This window comes from Linepithema humile, chromosome 2 (assembly GCF_040581485.1).
Source record: "Linepithema humile isolate Giens D197 chromosome 2, Lhum_UNIL_v1.0, whole genome shotgun sequence".
In the NCBI taxonomy this organism is placed as follows: Eukaryota; Metazoa; Arthropoda; class Insecta; order Hymenoptera; family Formicidae; genus Linepithema; species Linepithema humile.
In genome coordinates, this window is record NC_090129.1 from 13909871 (window position 1) to 13928589 (window position 18719).

The 18719-nt window shown below is 37.5% G+C and overlaps 1 protein-coding gene across 1 annotated transcript; it reads left to right on the forward strand.

Moving 5' to 3' along the window:
- Positions 1-1524: 1524 nt before the first annotated feature.
- Positions 1525-8301, forward strand: LOC136997844 (uncharacterized). The gene has a single exon (XM_067349239.1). It carries the CDS (start codon positions 2470-2472, stop codon positions 8299-8301), a length of 5832 nt encoding a protein of 1943 aa, XP_067205340.1. The 5' UTR covers positions 1525-2469.
- Positions 8302-18719: the final 10418 nt, after the last annotated feature.

Genomic DNA, 18719 nt, shown 5'->3' on the forward strand with positions numbered 1-18719 from the left:
TAAGTACGACCATAGCTTAATGCGTTCACATTTGATAAAAATTTTTGAATCTAATGTAATCGAACATTTTCCTCAAGATCCAAAATATGGTGTTCAAAAAGTACTTTCATTGGCATTAATAAAAGCAAAAGAAGCTGAAACAACTCGTAAGCGTATGATACATCAAAATAAAACAAATGAAAAGAAATTAAATCAATTGGAACAGTATAATCGTCCTTGTAAATTAAAGAAATTAAATAATGATTTGTTAAAAATGCAAAAAAACATAGCAGATTTAGACAAAATTGCAGATCTAACATTAATTAATAATAATCGTATTGATCAAGTTTATAAAAAAGATTATAAAGAGAATGAAGGACGTATACAGGTGTACTTAGAAAATGATATGCAAAATGGAAGATATCGAGATCAAATGATTATAATAAAAACTGAGACAAAAATAGTTTTGTCATCCGAACAAAAAAATATTATTGTTCAAGGTGAATGGCTAACAGATTTGCATATAAAACATTTTAATCATCTTTTAGAAAGATGTTCTAATTATAGACCTGTCGAAACATTGCTATTACAATGTCTTGATGAAATACAACCTATACCTGACAATAATGAACATATACAGATATTATATAGTTCGTCAGGTCCTGGCGCATTAGATGGACATTGGGTATGCAGTTATTATGATGCACAAAACTTATTTATTTATGATTCATTAAATAAAAAGAAGTTGCATAAAAATCATGAACAATTTTTAAGACGATTATTTCCGACTTATTCTTTTGATCAACGGCCTGTCCGATTTCCTACTGTGCAGCAACAACCAAACGGTAATGATTGTGGTGTTTTTTCAATAGCTTTTGCAACTTCATTACTATTTAATATCAAGCCTGATACAGTAAAGTATGATCATAGCTTAATGCGTTCACATTTAGTAAAAATTTTGGAATCTAATGTAATAGAGCATTTTCCTCAAGATTTAATATATGGAGTTATTCAAAAAGTATCTCCGTTAGCAATAATAAAATCAAAGAAAGTAGCTCCTCCACGTACAATAGGACAAAATAAAATAGAACAAAAATCAAATACATTAAAGAACAATTTTGTTGATCAAATTAATAACAAGGATAACCAAGAGATAATAAATATAGATGATAATATTACATTGACTAACAATTTTGTTGATAACAAAGAAAGTTGCAAAAAGGAAAATCAAGATATATGTGATTACTTAAAAAATCATGCGCATTACGAACGACATCGATATAAACAAAATTTAGAATATAATCGTGCTAAAAAGATACAGAAATATAAGGAAAAATTAGAAGATAATCGCGCTAAAAAGAAGCGCAGATATGAAGAAAATGTAGAAGATAATCGTGCTAAAAAGAAGCGCAGATATAAAGAAAATTTAGATTATAATTGCGCTAAAAAGCGGCAACAATATGATAAAAATTTTGCAATGCGATGCACGCAAGAGCGCATACGTTATTCTAAATTGATGCAAAAAGAAGAAAGTAGACAAAAAATATTAGAACGTAAATGGAATTATAACAAACAATATTATAAGAAAAAAAAAGAAGAAAGAGAAAAAAAGAATGAAACATTGAAATATAAGCATAACATAAAAAATTGCAATGTTACTAATAACATCACTAAAAAATATAGAAATGTTTGGTGCAAAAATTCTATAAAATTAAAAAATGGTTCTGTAAGTTATAGCTACGGTCGACCGATAGGAGGCGCAAATATGCACTAGGCGATACACAGGGTCGCAAGATATCGACTCTCGATAGATCGTGAGTTAACGGATCGATCTATGCGCGCGCCACCGGATCCGCCGAAGGATCGAGAACGATCCGGAATCTTCCCCAGGAGCAGGATTACCCGAAGAGAAATCCGGTAAAGCACTCTGTAAAGAACCGGCGATAGAGTCAGTCGCGTTTAGAGTCGTCGATAATTGTCGTGAGAATAGATCTAGTCGAGTCGAGCGATATGCAGTGTAAAATGTATTAAGGCAAAGTAATAAAGGCCATTCTTCTTTCTGGTAAAAGTGATTTATTCATACACCGCGTTTACATTATTATTGCTGTCGGTAGCCAATCGGAGCACGTGGTTTAAATTAATAAGGCTAACGGACATTTTGAACGAGAGAACTCAGTGCTCCGACCGTTACAAATTATTGCTAAAAAGACTAGCTGGATTCTTGTCCAGCCGGGTCGAGCCGCTTGTCGATTAAAACTAGTCGGAGAACTTTCAGTTCTTTGATACCATTTATTAAAAATATTTCGAAAAAATTAAATATTGAATGTAATATCGAAAAACAATTAGAAGCTGAGAAAATAGTACGTTGGTGTAATAATGTTAGAAATAATTATATTGACGACATGAATAAAATATTATATAGACTTAAAAAGAAAGCAGAAGTATGTTTGACTCTTGTTGCTGAATGTCATACAATTGATGAACAATTGAATGTTTTGTGTGGAGTATCTAGACATACAGCTTCATCCGAAAATTATTTTGCAGATTCTATGTAAAGCAACTTTACAAGAATCTTTAGCAATGAATATGGAAGGTCAAGTTATAAATGTGTTACCTTTGACAACAGCACGAGCGAAAAAGTCATGGTCGTGTTGTCCCACTTTATGTAAAATTGACAATCCAGCTTTGATTAAACGTTATCAAAAATTTCTTGAAACTGTTGATACATGTGCTTTAAAAAATATACCTACATTGGTAGAAAATATGTATAAATGTACAGTAAAAACTTCAGATTTAAAATTGGGTCACGCGCAAAGTTGTTACATCGATTTAACTCTTTGTAAAGCGATGCTTCTACCAGTTGTATTGCTATCGCCTCACTTTCCAAAAGTAAGAAATATTAAACGTTTGATTTATCAACTCACAAGTGTTTGTGGACAAATGTTTAAGTTAGATAAAGCATTAAATTGTGATTTAGATGTATTAAATGAAATTGTGACTGCAGCACAAGAAATAACAGATATGTACAAACGTAAGCAAAGCGATGCAATTGCAAATGAGGATGATATATTTTCTAAATATAAGAATGCATTTAAGATATTGAAAAAACGCTTAATGGATACACCGCGTCATGCTTGTGTATCATGTGAAAGACTTTGTTATAGAAGAAACGTTTCTGAGATCACAAGTCTTAGAATAAAAATGGATACTCCAATTTGGAAAGATTTAATGGAACATGTAAAAAAGCAACAAATTAATTCGCAGTACATATGTATTTATTGTAAAGGAAAATTTCGTGAAGGTTCGATGCCTGCATATTGCATCTTGAATAATCTTTGTACAAATCATGTGCCGGATGTGATATCATCTCTTAACACATTCGAAAAGATTCTTATACAGAGAGCTAAAGCGTTTCAAACTGTTGTTAAAATGGGAACTGTTATGAATAAAAAATTACCTGGAAGACAAATGATACAAAAAGTTAAAGGTAGAACCTTTCATTTACCACTTCCAATACAAGAGACATTAAACAAATTATGTTCTGAAACTGATGCGATAAATATTAATCATGAATTATATATCTCAGTTAGAGGTATTCCCACAAAATCTAAAGTTATCTGGGAAGAGATGGTAAATGTTACAAAAGTAATTGATGCATTGATGTGGTTAAAGAACAACAATCCTTTATATTCTGAAATAATGATACCGAATTCACACGATGATTTAGTTTTGCAATTGAATAATATGGAATTCCAAATGCAAGAGGATGAAAATGTTGAACAAGATATATTTGATGAGGAACATGAATTATTAAGTAATTCAAAATCCAAAATGCAGGAAATGGAAAACGTTGAAGATAAGGCATTGAGTCGACATGAGGCATTACTAACTCAGATTATTAATGATAATGATAACTATGAGCAATATTCTATATATCCATTATATGAAAAAAGGGAAAATAAAACTGCAACGGCTTTATATCAAATGTTAAAAATTCAGGATATACCTATGGATAATCGTGAAAAATGTTTGGATTTGTTATGTTTTCCTGATTTATATCCTTACGGTATTAATGGAGAGCATGCAGATAGGGAGATCAAGCTTCATGACCATGAATTCATTAAATGTCGCTTAATGTCCAAACATCCGCAGTATAGATTAAATCAACAATATCTATTTTATTTGTTAAACGGTACCAATATACGTCAGTTAAAACGTGGAATTTATCATAAAATGTATACTACTAATCAACGAGCTCGTTATACGGCTAAGGAATATTTAGAGGCAATGTCCAAAGATTTATTAGAATCTGATTTGAGCACAATATTTGCGTCGCTAAGGAATACGGAACAATTTTGGCGTAGACCGAGAAGTGATTTAAATTGTATGACACACCATTATGGACCCGCAACATGGTTTCTAACATTAAGTCCTGGTGAATGGTTGTGGGAAGAATTAGGTGAATACATTCGTGAAGTAAATGGATGGTGTGATACATCGTTAAGCACCAGTGCACTTATCGCTAAAGATCCTGTGTCAACATCGAGATTTCTCGATAACATGTTTTGGGCAATGCTTGATTTTATTTGTTCGGAAGATAATCCAATTGGAGAGGTAATGCATTATTTCTGGCGACGAGAATATCAAGGTAGAGGAATACAACATTTTCATTTATTAATTTGGATTAAAGATGCCCCAATTATTGGTGAATCTAGTATGGAAAAAGTTTCCAAATTTATTTTACAACATGTTAGCTGTAAAATTCCAAATAAAAATATCTCACCACTATTGCACAGGCGTGTTAATACACATCAACGACACAAACATAACGACTATTGTCTTCGTTCTAAAAAAGTAGGACGTAAAGTTGTTCGAGTATGTCGTTTTGGATTTCCTCGTTCTGTTACTGAGTCTTTAAAAATAATTGAGGTCAAAACTGCAATAGCAGGTAGAAAACAATTGAAACATAAAAGTAGGCTTTACAATATTCCTCGAACAGAAGAAGAAATCAATATAAATGATTATAATCCTGTCCTATTAACTGCTTGGGAAGGAAATATGGATATACAATTTATTGGCGAAAAATCGACATTGCTTACCTGGTACATTACCAAATATATGAATAAAGCGGCAAAATGTGAGTTGTCTGATATTATTCTTGATGCTAAAAATAATACAAATAAATCATTGGCCAGCCGTCTTTGGAATATTGCTTTACGATTTACGAGTAACAGAGAATGTGGAGCTCTTGAAGCTGCTGATACATTACTGGGTATCGCTTTATATGGAACCGATTCAGATACAACTATTAGATGGTTAGATGTTAATCGAATTAGATCACGAAAATTAAAAACTCGTAAAGAGATTGAGGCACTTGCTAGTCAATCGACAGATTTATTTCATGAATCGTTGATAGATGATCACTATCCACAGAGACCAGAAGAACTGGAATTTATGTCTCTTTACGAGTTCGCAAAATGGTATGATATCAGAAAAGCCAAACCACGAAATAACAAAGGTGAATTTTATAAAATGGGCAATGGTTACTATCTTATACGACGACAGCGAGGATATCTTATCAATCATTATAAATATAATATTAAGATACAACCGGAAAATTATTTCTTTTCATTATTACTTATGTTTCAACCGTGGAACAAATTAGAAGATCTTAAAAATGAATGTGATACTTATGCAGAATCATTTCACAAAGTAAAACTACATTTAACGGAAGCATTAAAATATCACGAAAAGCTAGAAGAATTGCAAGAAGCATTTGAAGCTGCTAAACAGTTGGTTCAAGAATGTTTAGATAAAGCGCAAAAACGTGAATCACAGGATGATCCTGATAATCCGATAGGTGTTGAAAATATAGAAGCGGGTGAAGCGATGCAAGACTTTAAAGATCTCGGTGATAAGAATAATATTCAAGAAATCGATGTCTCTGAAATGATAGGACAATTAAACATGGATCAGAAAAGAGTATTTGACAGAATCATTACCACTATACAGTCAGATACTTCAATATTGCGACTGTATGTTAGCGGAGAAGGTGGTACTGGAAAAAGCTTTTTAATCAAAACTGTTACATGTTGGATCAAACAAAATCTCGAAAAAGATACTGCTGTATCAGCACCTACTGGTATAGCAGCGTTTAATATAGACGGCTTGACAGTTCATAGATTGCTTCAATTACCTGTTGAACATGGTCATACTCCTAAATATAGAAAATTGTCTGACCATGTGTTACCAATTCTGCGAACGGAGCTAAAGGATGTTATTCTTTTTATAATTGATGAAGTATCAATGATATCTAATTTGACTTTTATGTACATACATCTTCGATTGTGTGAAATATTTGACACAAGCGATTGCGACGATGGTTGGTTTGGAAAAAAGCATATTCTTTTGCTTGGAGATTTACTTCAATTACCTCCTGTACGTGAAGATTTTATCTTTGCAAACTTCTCAAAGGAAAAAATAGATAAATATTTCGGTTGCTTAGGAGTTGCAAATTTGTGGACAACATTATTTAATTATGATGAATTAACAATTAATATGCGTCAGAAAGGAGATGGATCTTACCGTGAATTGTTATCGAGAGTTCGTATTGGTTTACTAACAAAATCCGATTCTGACATTCTACAAAAGAGAAAGATATCTTTTGAGGGAGATTCCTTCGAGTCTAGATTAAACGAATTGTGTAATTTTATTAATAATATGACATCAGATACTGTTTGTTTGCTGCCTACTTGTCACATGTGTGATGTTTTAAACGCTGCAATGTTAAGTCGTATTCCTTCGAAAGAAATAGTATTAGTTGCTGAAGATACGGTCAAGTGTAGTCCATATGTAAAAAAGAAAGTGTTAAAGGTATTGGAAAATAATGATGAGGACAACTCTAAAACAGCTGGGCTTTCGAAACGTATTACTATAAAAATTGGAGCAAAAGTTATGATAAGACGTAACATAGATGCTACTTTAGGTCTCGTAAATGGCACGATTGCTCAAGTGATTTCAATTGTACAAGATATATCTACCGATCGCGTAGAAAGCATTAAACTTCTTTTACCATCAGGTTCGGAATATTTAATTCAAAGAGTAAGTGTTAAATTTGAGGTAATGGATAGAGTGTATGTTATTAGAGAACAATTTCCATTGTCTCTGAGTTATGGAATTACTATTCATAAAAGCCAAGGATTGAGTTTGCAGAATGCTATTATGGATATAGGTAATTCTGTATTTAGTCATGGTCAAATTTACGTTGCTTTGTCACGACTAACATCTTTAGATGGGTTACATTTGATTAATTTTGATCCTTCATCTATAACAGCTAGTGAAGAAGCTATTATTGAATATAATCGATTAAAACGATTAAACAATACAGAAACAAAAACTATTTCTCTTGTAAAAGAGCGATATCGTAGAATAAAAGATGTTTTATGGGCAGTGCCAAAAATAGTTAATTCTATTCAAGAGTCACATGAGAAGGTGCGAAAAAATATTACTTGGAACATGTATGGTTTCCAAAATGTAGATGAAGTTTCATGTTATGCAAATGCAGTATTACAATGTTTGTTACATTTAAATTCTATTAGAAAACAAATAGCCGATTATGATAAACTAAACGATTTAAATGTATTAATGTGTCATTATGAAAATAAAGTGCACAACTTGAATACATACGTTATACGGCAATCTTTAGGAGAGTATTTTTCCAAAAGTGTTAAACGAGATGCATGTGAATTCTTTACAGCTCTATGTACAAAATACGATAGTATAAAAAGTTTAATAGAGCATCAAGTTACTACCATTAAACAATGCAAAAGTTGTAATTATACAAAAACTATTGTTAATAATAATATTTTTATTTCAATTCCAATAAATAAATGCAAGAAACAAACTTATGATCTTAATGAGTTATTAAACTTAACATTTTCCCATTGGTGTCAATTGAACAACGAATCATGCAAAAATTGTACCAAAAATGAAATATTAGTTAAAAGTGAATTTACATTAAGCAGAGATATCATTGTTATTCATTTAATACCCATTCAAGACGGTAAATCAGTAAAAACAGATAAGTTTACTTTGCGTGCTGTTCCAACAACTAAAGTAATAATTGTTGGGCAATTGTACAAAGTAATGAGTGCTATACTTTATCATGGACCATCTATCGAAAAAGGTCATTACACAAGTATATGTAGAGAAGAAATGTCTAACATTTGGATTGAAGCTGACGATGCGTTAATTAAAAAAAGACAATGGCCTAGAGGTGCTAAAGATGTTTTTGTTATTTTCTTACAGAAAATTGATCAGTAAAAGTAATCTGCTTTTATATATATATATATAAAAAATGCAATAATTTAGAAATGCAAATATTATGATCATAAATAATTTTCTTTATAAAACATGTTGTGAAGTATAAAAAAATTATTAGATTTGTTAAGTTAAAAAGAGGACCGTCGTATTGAAAAAAATATGACGGGGGTGGTGGTGGGACCTCATTGGTAAAGTTTATTATTACCATTATTTTTACTAAAAAAAAGAAATGATATCTCACAAAAATAAACCTTTTTTTTTAAAAAAAGGTAAAAAAAGGGCGCCAAGTACACGCCTTGTTGTATTAAAAAAAAGTTTTTATCATAAAAAATCTTTCAAAAAAATTGTCTTCTCAAAAAAAGTTTTTCTCATAAAAAACCTTTCAAAAAATCTTTTTCTCATAAAAAAAGCCTTTCAAAAAAATTTTTCTTATTAAAAAAAACCTTTCCAAAAAATTGTTTTCAGAAAAAGTTTTCCTCATAAAAAAACCTTTCAAAAACAGTTTTCCTCATTAAAAAAACCTTTTAAAAAAATTGTCTTTTCAAAAAAAGTTTTTCTCATAAAAAAACCTTTCAAAAAATAGTCTTTTTAAAAAAAGTTCTCATAAAAAAACCTTTTCAAAAAAATATTTCCTCATAAAAAACTTTTCCAAAAAATTGTACTTTTAAAAAAAGTTCTATATACTAAACAAATTAAAATTTGCTATATATTCTGTCTATAAAAGAGGTGATATCAGAAAATGACGCCAAGTTTAAATAAAACCTTTCAAAAAAAGTTGTATTTATATATATTTAACCAAGCATCGATAAGACTGTATTTTAAAATGATATTTGTGCTTATATCTTATTACATAGTTGATTTTTATTAAGTATACTTTCTAAAATAATTGCATTTGTATCTAGTTATTTTTTTTATATCTGTACCTAGTTAAATAAAAAAATTTTTCAAACTTAATCAAAATAAAAAAATATTACAAAATTTCGCAAAAAACTTGGCGCTGCTATAAAATAGCCTTAAAATATTATTATTAAATTTACATGATTAATGCCCAATTCCACCAACGTAGATTAACTTTAATCTCGGTTCAACTTACTCTTCATCTTTTTCTAGTTCTAAGAATTAAAAAAAGGTGAAGAGTAAGTTGAACCGAGATTAAAGTTAATCTACGTTGGTGGAATCGGGCATAAGTATTATAATGACTCAAAGTGACCAGAGCGGCAAACGGCGACGCGATAGCCAATTAAACTCTTGTTCTTACGGTAAAATTGTAAGTTGATTGGCTATAACGTCGCCGCTCGCCGCTCCGTTGCTCTAGTCTGAGCCGAAATGATTGGCTATAACGTCGCCGCTCGCCGCTCCGTTGCTCTAGTCTGAGCCGAAATTTTAAGGCTATTTTATAGCAGCGCCAAGTTTTTTGCGAAATTTTGTAATATTTTTTTATTTTGATTAAGTTTGAAAAATTTTTTTATTTAACTAGGTACAGATATAAAAAAAATAACTAGATACAAATGCAATTATTTTAGAAAGTATACTTAATAAAAATCAACTATGTAATAAGATATAAGCACAAATATCATTTTAAAATACAGTCTTATCGATGCTTGGTTAAATATATATAAATACAACTTTTTTTGAAAGGTTTTATTTAAACTTGGCGTCATTTTCTGATATCACCTCTTTTATAGACAGAATATATAGCAAATTTTAATTTGTTTAGTATATAGAACTTTTTTTAAAAGTACAATTTTTTGGAAAAGTTTTTTATGAGGAAATATTTTTTTGAAAAGGTTTTTTTATGAGAACTTTTTTTAAAAAGACTATTTTTTGAAAGGTTTTTTTATGAGAAAAACTTTTTTTGAAAAGACAATTTTTTTAAAAGGTTTTTTTAATGAGGAAAACTGTTTTTGAAAGGTTTTTTTATGAGGAAAACTTTTTCTGAAAACAATTTTTTGGAAAGGTTTTTTTTAATATAAATATTAACAAGGCTGCAAATGTAATATACAATTTGGACATCTTTTTACACTATACACGAAATATAACGAAAAGTTAGAAATTATTATGTTAATTTATTTCGTAATTTTTAAAATATGTTATATAATCTAATATATTTATATAATATATATATATATATATATATTTTTTTTTTTAATTTTATATTTTGTTGTCGCTTCAGTCGATCACTGGCGTGCTGTAGCCAAACCTTCATTGCTTCTCCGACGCTACACATTGTCACAGAGGTGTTTTTAGCGATACTTTCTGCAAAAAATAAAATATACTTATTGTTAATATATACAATATTAATAAATATAACATTTTGTATTCTATTATTGAAATATGGAAAGAAATCATGCACTATATAGTAAAAAGATAAAATCTGCGTGAAGCTGAATTGTTTTACACAAAATTGCATTCTTTAATACATCTTTGTGTACACATGTATAGTAGTGGTCTAAAATAGTACAAAAACCAGACTAAACTACAAATAAAGTAGAAGATCTGTGTAGGTGCAATAAAAGCGAAAAATGAATATAATTTTTCATCAACTATACACTCTTAGTTCTATCGTATATTCTTAGTTCTATTCTATATGAAAAGTGTAAAAAGTACATAAACTTTAAATAAATTTTTCCCACATTTTATGTACTATACTGAGTGCTTTCTAGCAAGCAACACAGGCGATACAGTGTTTATTAGAAAAAAAAAAAACATATCAGTGTGTCTCACTCACACTAGTGAACACTGTGTTACATTGTGTCTTGCTGGAAAGCACTCACTACTGCATCAACTGTACAAAAGACGAATCATCGATTTAGCTCTGCATAAAACAATACACTTTGTCTGTGAACCCATCTATTAATATTTAGTAAATTTGTGAGCAATCTTATATGATAACCCAGCAAACACCAAGTTACAGTTATATAATTGTTAGTTGTAATTTCCCACTCAACAATATAACTGTTATATAATACACGTGTTATATAACAATTATATTATTGAGTGGGAAATTACAACTAACAATTATATAACTGTAACTTGGTGTTTGCTGGGAATATATATAATAATTTCATTAGTCTCTATATGATTATTTATGACAGAATTATATCAAAAGTATCATCGAAATATACAGTAAGAGAGATAATCATTTTAATATATTGTGTTCATTAATACGTAGTTATAAGGAACTACAAAATTTACATATAGTGTCTCTCGTTATTATTTTCTTCTCGTGAGAATGTCATTCTAAATTAAATTTCAATTTTTATTTGTGCAACTATATTGAAAGTTTTTTTTCTATCTCTGAAGAGAACTTAAAGAATTTTTAAATATACATACTATACGTACCGACAATCAATGTGCATAACTTAAAATTCTGGAATTTTACTGTATTTCGTTGATCCGACCATGATAACTGCAATGCTAAGCTATCTGAAAGTAGCCATCGCAGTACGTTTCGGGCAAATTGCCCTGCATTCTTTCCTCCAATTCTCTGAATTCGTCGAATCTAGAAAAAATAAATATAAGATTATTTTATTATTATTAATATATGTTGTCATATATTGCGACGACTTTTCCGTCGGGCAGAAGTACACCCGCCGGTAAGCGTGTCAAACCTCGTTGCTCTATTTTATAGATCTTAGTAATTATCGCGAAACTTATAGTTGGGCGCCAGGCGCGGATTAACGCGCCACACGAACAAATTACGTTAGAGTCAAATTTTTGCTTTAAAGAGCAACGGCAATAAGCGCGACTAGCCCACTCTACAAATGGCAGAGGGGCGAGGTTCTTTAGAGATGCTAACCTGGTTTGGAGAGAGGAGTCTGAAATAAACGGTTATTAAGAACACACTAATCAGTAACAAATAACATTTAATTATAAATTAGATTAAGTGAGATTGACGCCGGGTGACGGGCGTCTTAACAATTCCGCGGAGTGGAGACATGTTTTATTTCAGTGAGAGGCGTTATGATTTCACTGTTCAACTCGCGGAAATCCGCGTACTTCCGCCTCACGCGGTATAAGATTCGGCGTACAAATTCAGTAACTTTCATTCGGTGCGGTTGTTACAATTAGCTCTACTTCAATCTTTCTTCATAACGGTTAGCCTACAATACGAACTCTATCTCAGTATTATTCTGACGGTTCTGAATGTAAACGCTCGACCGAAAGCCGAGGCGAGAGATACGCGATAGGCTAACTCCACAATTCTAACACTCGGTACAGCAATACATCAATAGACGCGAAATTATCATTCATGAACGAGAGACATTAATTAATGCAAAACGACTGTCGGCTCGGCAGCCCCGAGGGGGATAGCATGGTGAAATCTTATTCTATAGAAGCGGTAGTCAGCGGGGCCCGGCCTAAATCTAACCTCGCAACATATCGCGAGACATTTCGGTACTCTTAATACACTTTCACGAAAACCAGGCGGGTTCTTATTTCCGCGAGGCTCGGGCCGCCTACTGATACCGCTCTTACCGCGAAGTCGAAGTGGTGGCCTTACAAATCGCTGGTACGCCCGTGGTAGTCCTCGAGGTTTCGCCCTGGTTGCCGACTCGCCGAACAGTGACGACCGCGAGGCTCGCCGGACAGCGGTGACCTTCCGCGCATCGTCCTGCGCATGTAGATCCGCGCTATCGATTAGCGCTACTTGATCCTTCGATATCTCTAACGATCTCGATCCTCGCGTCGCTCCTCGATTTTTCGGCCCTCGGTGACGCTTTTCCGAGGTGACCCCGGTCTCTCTCTTTTGGCAGCTGCCGTTAACGCCCTTCGTGGCCTTCTCCGTTTCCAGATCCGAGCCTTCTTTGAATCGGTCGTGAACTGGCCAGGTTCCGACCGGATTCCTCTTTCCTGGCTCGTTACAACAGCTCCTTGTTCGGGTACTCCACCCCGGGTCTTCGGCGTGTGAGAGCGCGCTTCCCTCTCGGGCGTCATCTCTCTCGGTGCGTTCACCGGCCTCGATATGCTCCGTATCTGAAATCGTAACTGCGGTAGCGACTGTGTCTGGAATCGAATGATATTGGCAAGGGTGTTTTTACTTGCCCTTATCCTGGATCCGTCTGCACGCCGTCCGGGCCTCCGTCGTCCTGCCTGCTGAGTCCCTCGCAGGTCCCACGAAGGCTGCTCCACGGTAATTCACAATATGGGAGTTTGGCCACCCACCACGACTCGCTTAATTCGCTATAACGCAAAATCTAAAATCTCCAAAAAAAGGAATTAAGAGGGAGAGGTCGTCGCCCCCCCGCGGTGGGGTCTCCGACCTCAAATTTCCCTCCTCGATCGGGCTTTCTCGCCCTTGTGACGGACGTCAAAAAAAGTCACGTCACAACTCCCCCTTCCCAGGAGAGGACCGAGGAGGTCTTGGACATCGACGGGCGTCGATGACCACCAATCCGACACACTAAATGCATTACGAGAAAGTCACCAAAGTCTTATGATCCTTAAAAGGACCCACAAACAGATTCCACCAGCCTGGGGGGTTTTAAAGCCACCCTCTCTCGGGTTTTGCCGCCTTGTCGTTTTTCTTATTGGATTTCTATCGAATGTGGATCGAAGGAGGATTGAAAAGGGGAAGTATTCGTAATGACTGTCTTTCGGTCATACCCTTTATTTTTGGGGCTCTTTCCCCCTTCCTCTCTAATCTTATAGTGGTACAAGAAAAAAAACAATAACAAAAGAAAACGAAATCAACAGACAAAACAACAAAACAAAAAAAAAACTCCATATTCGGTACATACAAAAAAAAAACGTCGGTACGACTAGAAACTTGTACGAAAAGAAATTAACGGCTCTCGGTATTATGGCCGAGCCGGCACCAGGATAGAAAAAAAACATTAGGGGGGGAAAGGAGACGTCGAATCTCCATGGCGGGGTTCTTCGGCCTCGGAGTGAGGTCTCTCAGGCCCTTCCGATGCTCCTCATCTGGGCTGAGACTCGGCCTCGGCCTCTTCCCCTCCTCCGGAGATCGATGTCTCGGGCTGGAACCCTGCCCCGGCCTCTGCCTCTCCTCGGGAGATCGCCGTTCCTCTTGCCCGGCGTCTCTTCTTCCGAGCTTGGCGGCTCCCAGTCCTCCATGACAAAGTAGACGGTCTCGGCTTCGGAGTCACTGATGGAGTCGCTGGTGGAGGCCGTTGCGGTCGTCGCCTCGACGGTGGGGCCCCGGGTGGCTCTGCGTGGCCCCTTCTGTGATTGGTGCGGGGCCTCCGGATCGTAGGTAGGGCCGCAGTTTTCGCAGGTTCTTACTGTTGCGCCCCTTGTCCCACAACCGTAACAGAACCTGGACCGGGTTTCCCAACAGCGGGCGTACCTATGGGGGCCCCCGCAGTTCCAACACCCGGTTGGAAATCGGGGTTCCACCCCTGCCCTCGGTATGGGCTGTTGCCGGCTTCGTTCCTCCGTCTCGACCGTCTGGCCGGTTCGAGTTTCCGGGACGTCCGGCTCCCTTGCCTCTGGTGCGGTGGTGTTCGGCGTGACCGGCCTCCCCAAAGCCGCGGCCAGATCATCCCAGAAGTCCGGGAATCGGCGGGAGATCCAGGCCGCCAGGTTCCAATACCTGTCTATGAATTGCTTCGTCGCTTCCTCCATTCTGCCTCTTCTCGGTACCCCAAGATGTTCGGGTTTCTTCTCTTGAGCGTTGTGCTATATAGGGTCAGGAGGGTGATAAGGTTTTAATTCCTGTACATGTATTTTTCCGACAGAGGATCCGTCAAGACGGGTTAACTCATAAACTACGGAGGATAATTTCCTCCCAATCCGGAAGGGACCGTGGAATTTTGGTGCTAACTTAGCTGCGTAATTCTGAGCGGCGGATGACAATGTGTGTTGTCGTTTTAATACAAGTTCCCCGGGGCTGAAGACACGGTGTCTTCGCCGTAGGTTGTACCCGGTCGCCTGCTTCTGATAGGCTTTTTCCAAATTCTCCGTTACCCATGCCCTGATCGTTTCTAACTTTTGCATCCGATTTGACCAGCTGTTTCGGTCTCCCGGTTCTACCTCGGTAACCTTACCTCCCTTTTCTTTTAAGGATCTTGTCGATTTTAGTTCCCGACCTAAATTTAGGAAAGCCGGTGAGGTGCCTAACGACGAATGGGCCGCGGTATTATAAGCTAATCGGAAATCCGCGAGATGCTTATCCCAGTCTCTATGATCTTTACCAATATACGCGATAATCATTGTTTTGAGAATCCTATTTACGCGTTCGACCGGGTTAGCCTGTGGATGATACGGTGGCACGGTAGTATGAGTGATTTTATTTTCCTCCGCGAAGTCCGTCATCACGCGATTCACGAACTCGGTACCATTGTCGGTGAGGAGGAATTTGGGTGTGCCCCAACGCGTTATGACTAGATCTTCCAATGCTTCCTTGATTTTTGGACCTTTAGCCGCTCGAAGGGCCTTACATTCGATCCATTTCGTAAATAAGTCTTGTATGACTAATAAGTATTGGAAGCCATTTTTGCTACGCGGCAACGGACCGACAATGTCCGCGGCGACCACCGTCCACGGGCCCTCCACTACGCGGCGACCCATTAATCCTGCCGGACTTGCTTGTTCTACCTTCGTCCTCTGGCAGATATCGCACGACTTCAAATATTTCACAACATCTCTAAACATATTAGGCCAAAAATACGTGACAGCTAATCTCTGATAAGTCTTATCTATTCCTAAATGACCGGCCTGCGGCTCGTCGTGTGATTCGCGCAGGGCCTCTTTACGTAATTCGTACGGTAACACTAATTTCCATCTATCCAAATCTTCTACTATCTCGGATATGATCGGTTTCGGCCTTAAAAAATACATCTGTCCCTCTATTATTTTCCAATGGGCGTACCGTTTCGGGTCCGTTTCGACTTGCGCGTATCGTTTCCTATACCATAGATCTGTGGTATCAATGTCGACGGTATCTCGATTATCTGTCCCAGCGGCAGCCATTATAGTCGTATCCGTATCTTTCTCGAACATACGCGACAACGCGTCGGGAACGTGGTGTAAGGCCCCTTTTCTATGTATTACCTCGTAGTCGTATTCGAGTAACTCTAGGGCCCACCGGGCTAATCTACCGGTCGGATTCTTTAAATTGTGTAACCACCTCAGACTACTATGATCGGTAATCACCGTAAATTGATAGCCCTCCAGATACGGTCGAAATTTCTTTATGGCCCATACCACCGCCAGACATTCTTGCTCGGTAACCGAGTACCGTTTTTCCGGATCCGTTAAAGCACGTGACGCGAACGCGATCACTCTCTCCTCCCCCCCTAAGAATTGTGTTAACACAGCGCCTAACCCTACCGAACTAGCGTCCGTCTGTAAGGCAAATGGCTGCTCGAAATTAGGGCATGCTAATGTTGGGGCGGTGGTGAGGTGTTCCTTGATGCGTTCAAAGGCTAATTCCTGCTCTTCTCCCCAATCCCATCGCTTATTCTTTTTCAAGAGTCTCGTTAGTGGTTCACTCAAAGTTGCGAATTGGGGAATGAAACGACGGTACCACGACGCCATACCTAACAATCGACGCAGTTGTTTAATGTTTCGCGGGGCCGGATATTCTAAAATAGGTTGCGTTTTCTCCGGATCGACCGCGAGTCCTTCCTTTTGTACTACAAAACCTAAATACCGTACTTGCGTTCTACAAAACTCGCATTTTTCCGGGTTAATCGTAAGCCCTGCGGTAGTGATTTTTGCTAGGACTCGTTCCAACCACTGTAGGTGCTCTTCAAAAGTGGGTGTCGCTATAACGATGTCGTCTAGATACGCGAACGCGAACGGTTCCATTTCCGGTCCGATTAATTTATCTAACAGCCGTTGAAAGGTAGCTGGGGCTCCTGTTAATCCGTATGGCATGCGGGTAAAGTGGTATAACCCTTTTCCTGGTACGCTGAAGGCGGTAATTTCTCGGCTTTCTCTCGCTAACGGTATCTGAAAGTAAGCTTGACTTAGGTCGATCGTTGATATGTAACTAGCCGAACGTAATTTATCCAAGATATTGTTCATATTAGGCAGTGGATACGCGTCCTTTTTCGAGATACTATTCACTTTACGGAAATCTAGACAGAACCGATATTTTCCCGTAGGTTTCTTTACCATTACTATGGGGTTCGACCATTCACTGTAGGAAGGTTCGATTACCCCTGCGGCTAACATTTTGTCTACCTCCTCTCTGATCGCTTCCTGTACTCGCGGCGAAACCACGTAGCAACGCTGTTTTATGGGCCGGTTTTGTCCTACGTCTATACGATGTTCCGTAAGGGATGTGACTCCCGGATTCTCGGTAGCTTTCGGTACCTTATTCCGAAAGAAATTCTCAAGCCTTTGTTGCTGTTTATCTGTAAGCTCCGGTAGCCCGCTACATATGCGCTTTGCGTCATCCGCGGCATCAAAACAAGACCTAATTTCCGGCCTATCTGCGAAGTACCACTCAGAGGTAGCAAAATCCATGCCTAATCTAAATTCATGGAGAAAGTCCACTCCAACGATGCACGGGACAGCTAATTCCTTAAGGAGTCCGACGGAAAGAGTACGTGTAGCGCCCCTAAGTCGAAGCGGTAGGTCGGCCCTTTGGCCGATTGTCGCGATTTGTCCGTTCGCCGTCCTGATACGGCTTGTTTCGTCCCGTACTATCGGTATTCCTAAGGCGCGAATTATCTTAATACCTTCGTTTCCCATTAAGGTACGGCTCGATCCGGAATCCACTAACGCAGCTAAAGGTCGCCCCTGAATATAAATAGTAAGATATTGTAAAGAGGGTTTCTTTATTGGGTTTAGGGTAACGTACGAGTGGGCGGTATGCGTGAAAAAATTTTCCTCGCGGGTCTCGGTAGCGGTGTTCAGAGTCGCTAGTGCCCGCCCTACCGACTCTCGGTCTCGTTTCCCGAACACGTGGGACACGTCCGAACCGTATGTTTCGGTTTTCCGCAACGGTAACAGTGCATTCTCCGCTCCTCCGTGCAATCTCGCGAGCGATGTCCCTTTTTCTCACAATTCCAACATTTAATGTCGGACTCTCTACTCGGGTATTCAGCGGCGTCCTTGGATCTTGACGAGCTTCCCGTTTGGTCTCTAGTTCCCGCCGCCTTTGGCGATTTTGCTCTATCTTTTACCGGGGCTTTCCCGGGGCTTCTCGCGTTCACGCCTTTCCTCCTTACCGCTTCTCCCGGTAAGGTAAGTCCCGCGGCACTGACCGAGGTTGCCGATTTAGAGCCGCCTTTAGGCGGGCGGTAAGCTAACTCGGGAAACATGGAGCGATCCGGAGCCGGAGGGGCTCTAAAATTCTTCGCTACGCTATAACTACGCTCTACTCGCGCTGCCCAGTTTTCTAAGGACGGAAAATCGTCAATAGTTTCGCGGTGCACTGCCACCTGCAACCGCGGCAACATATTCCTATGCGCGTAATTGAGCTGCTCTTGTAGAGGCCATTG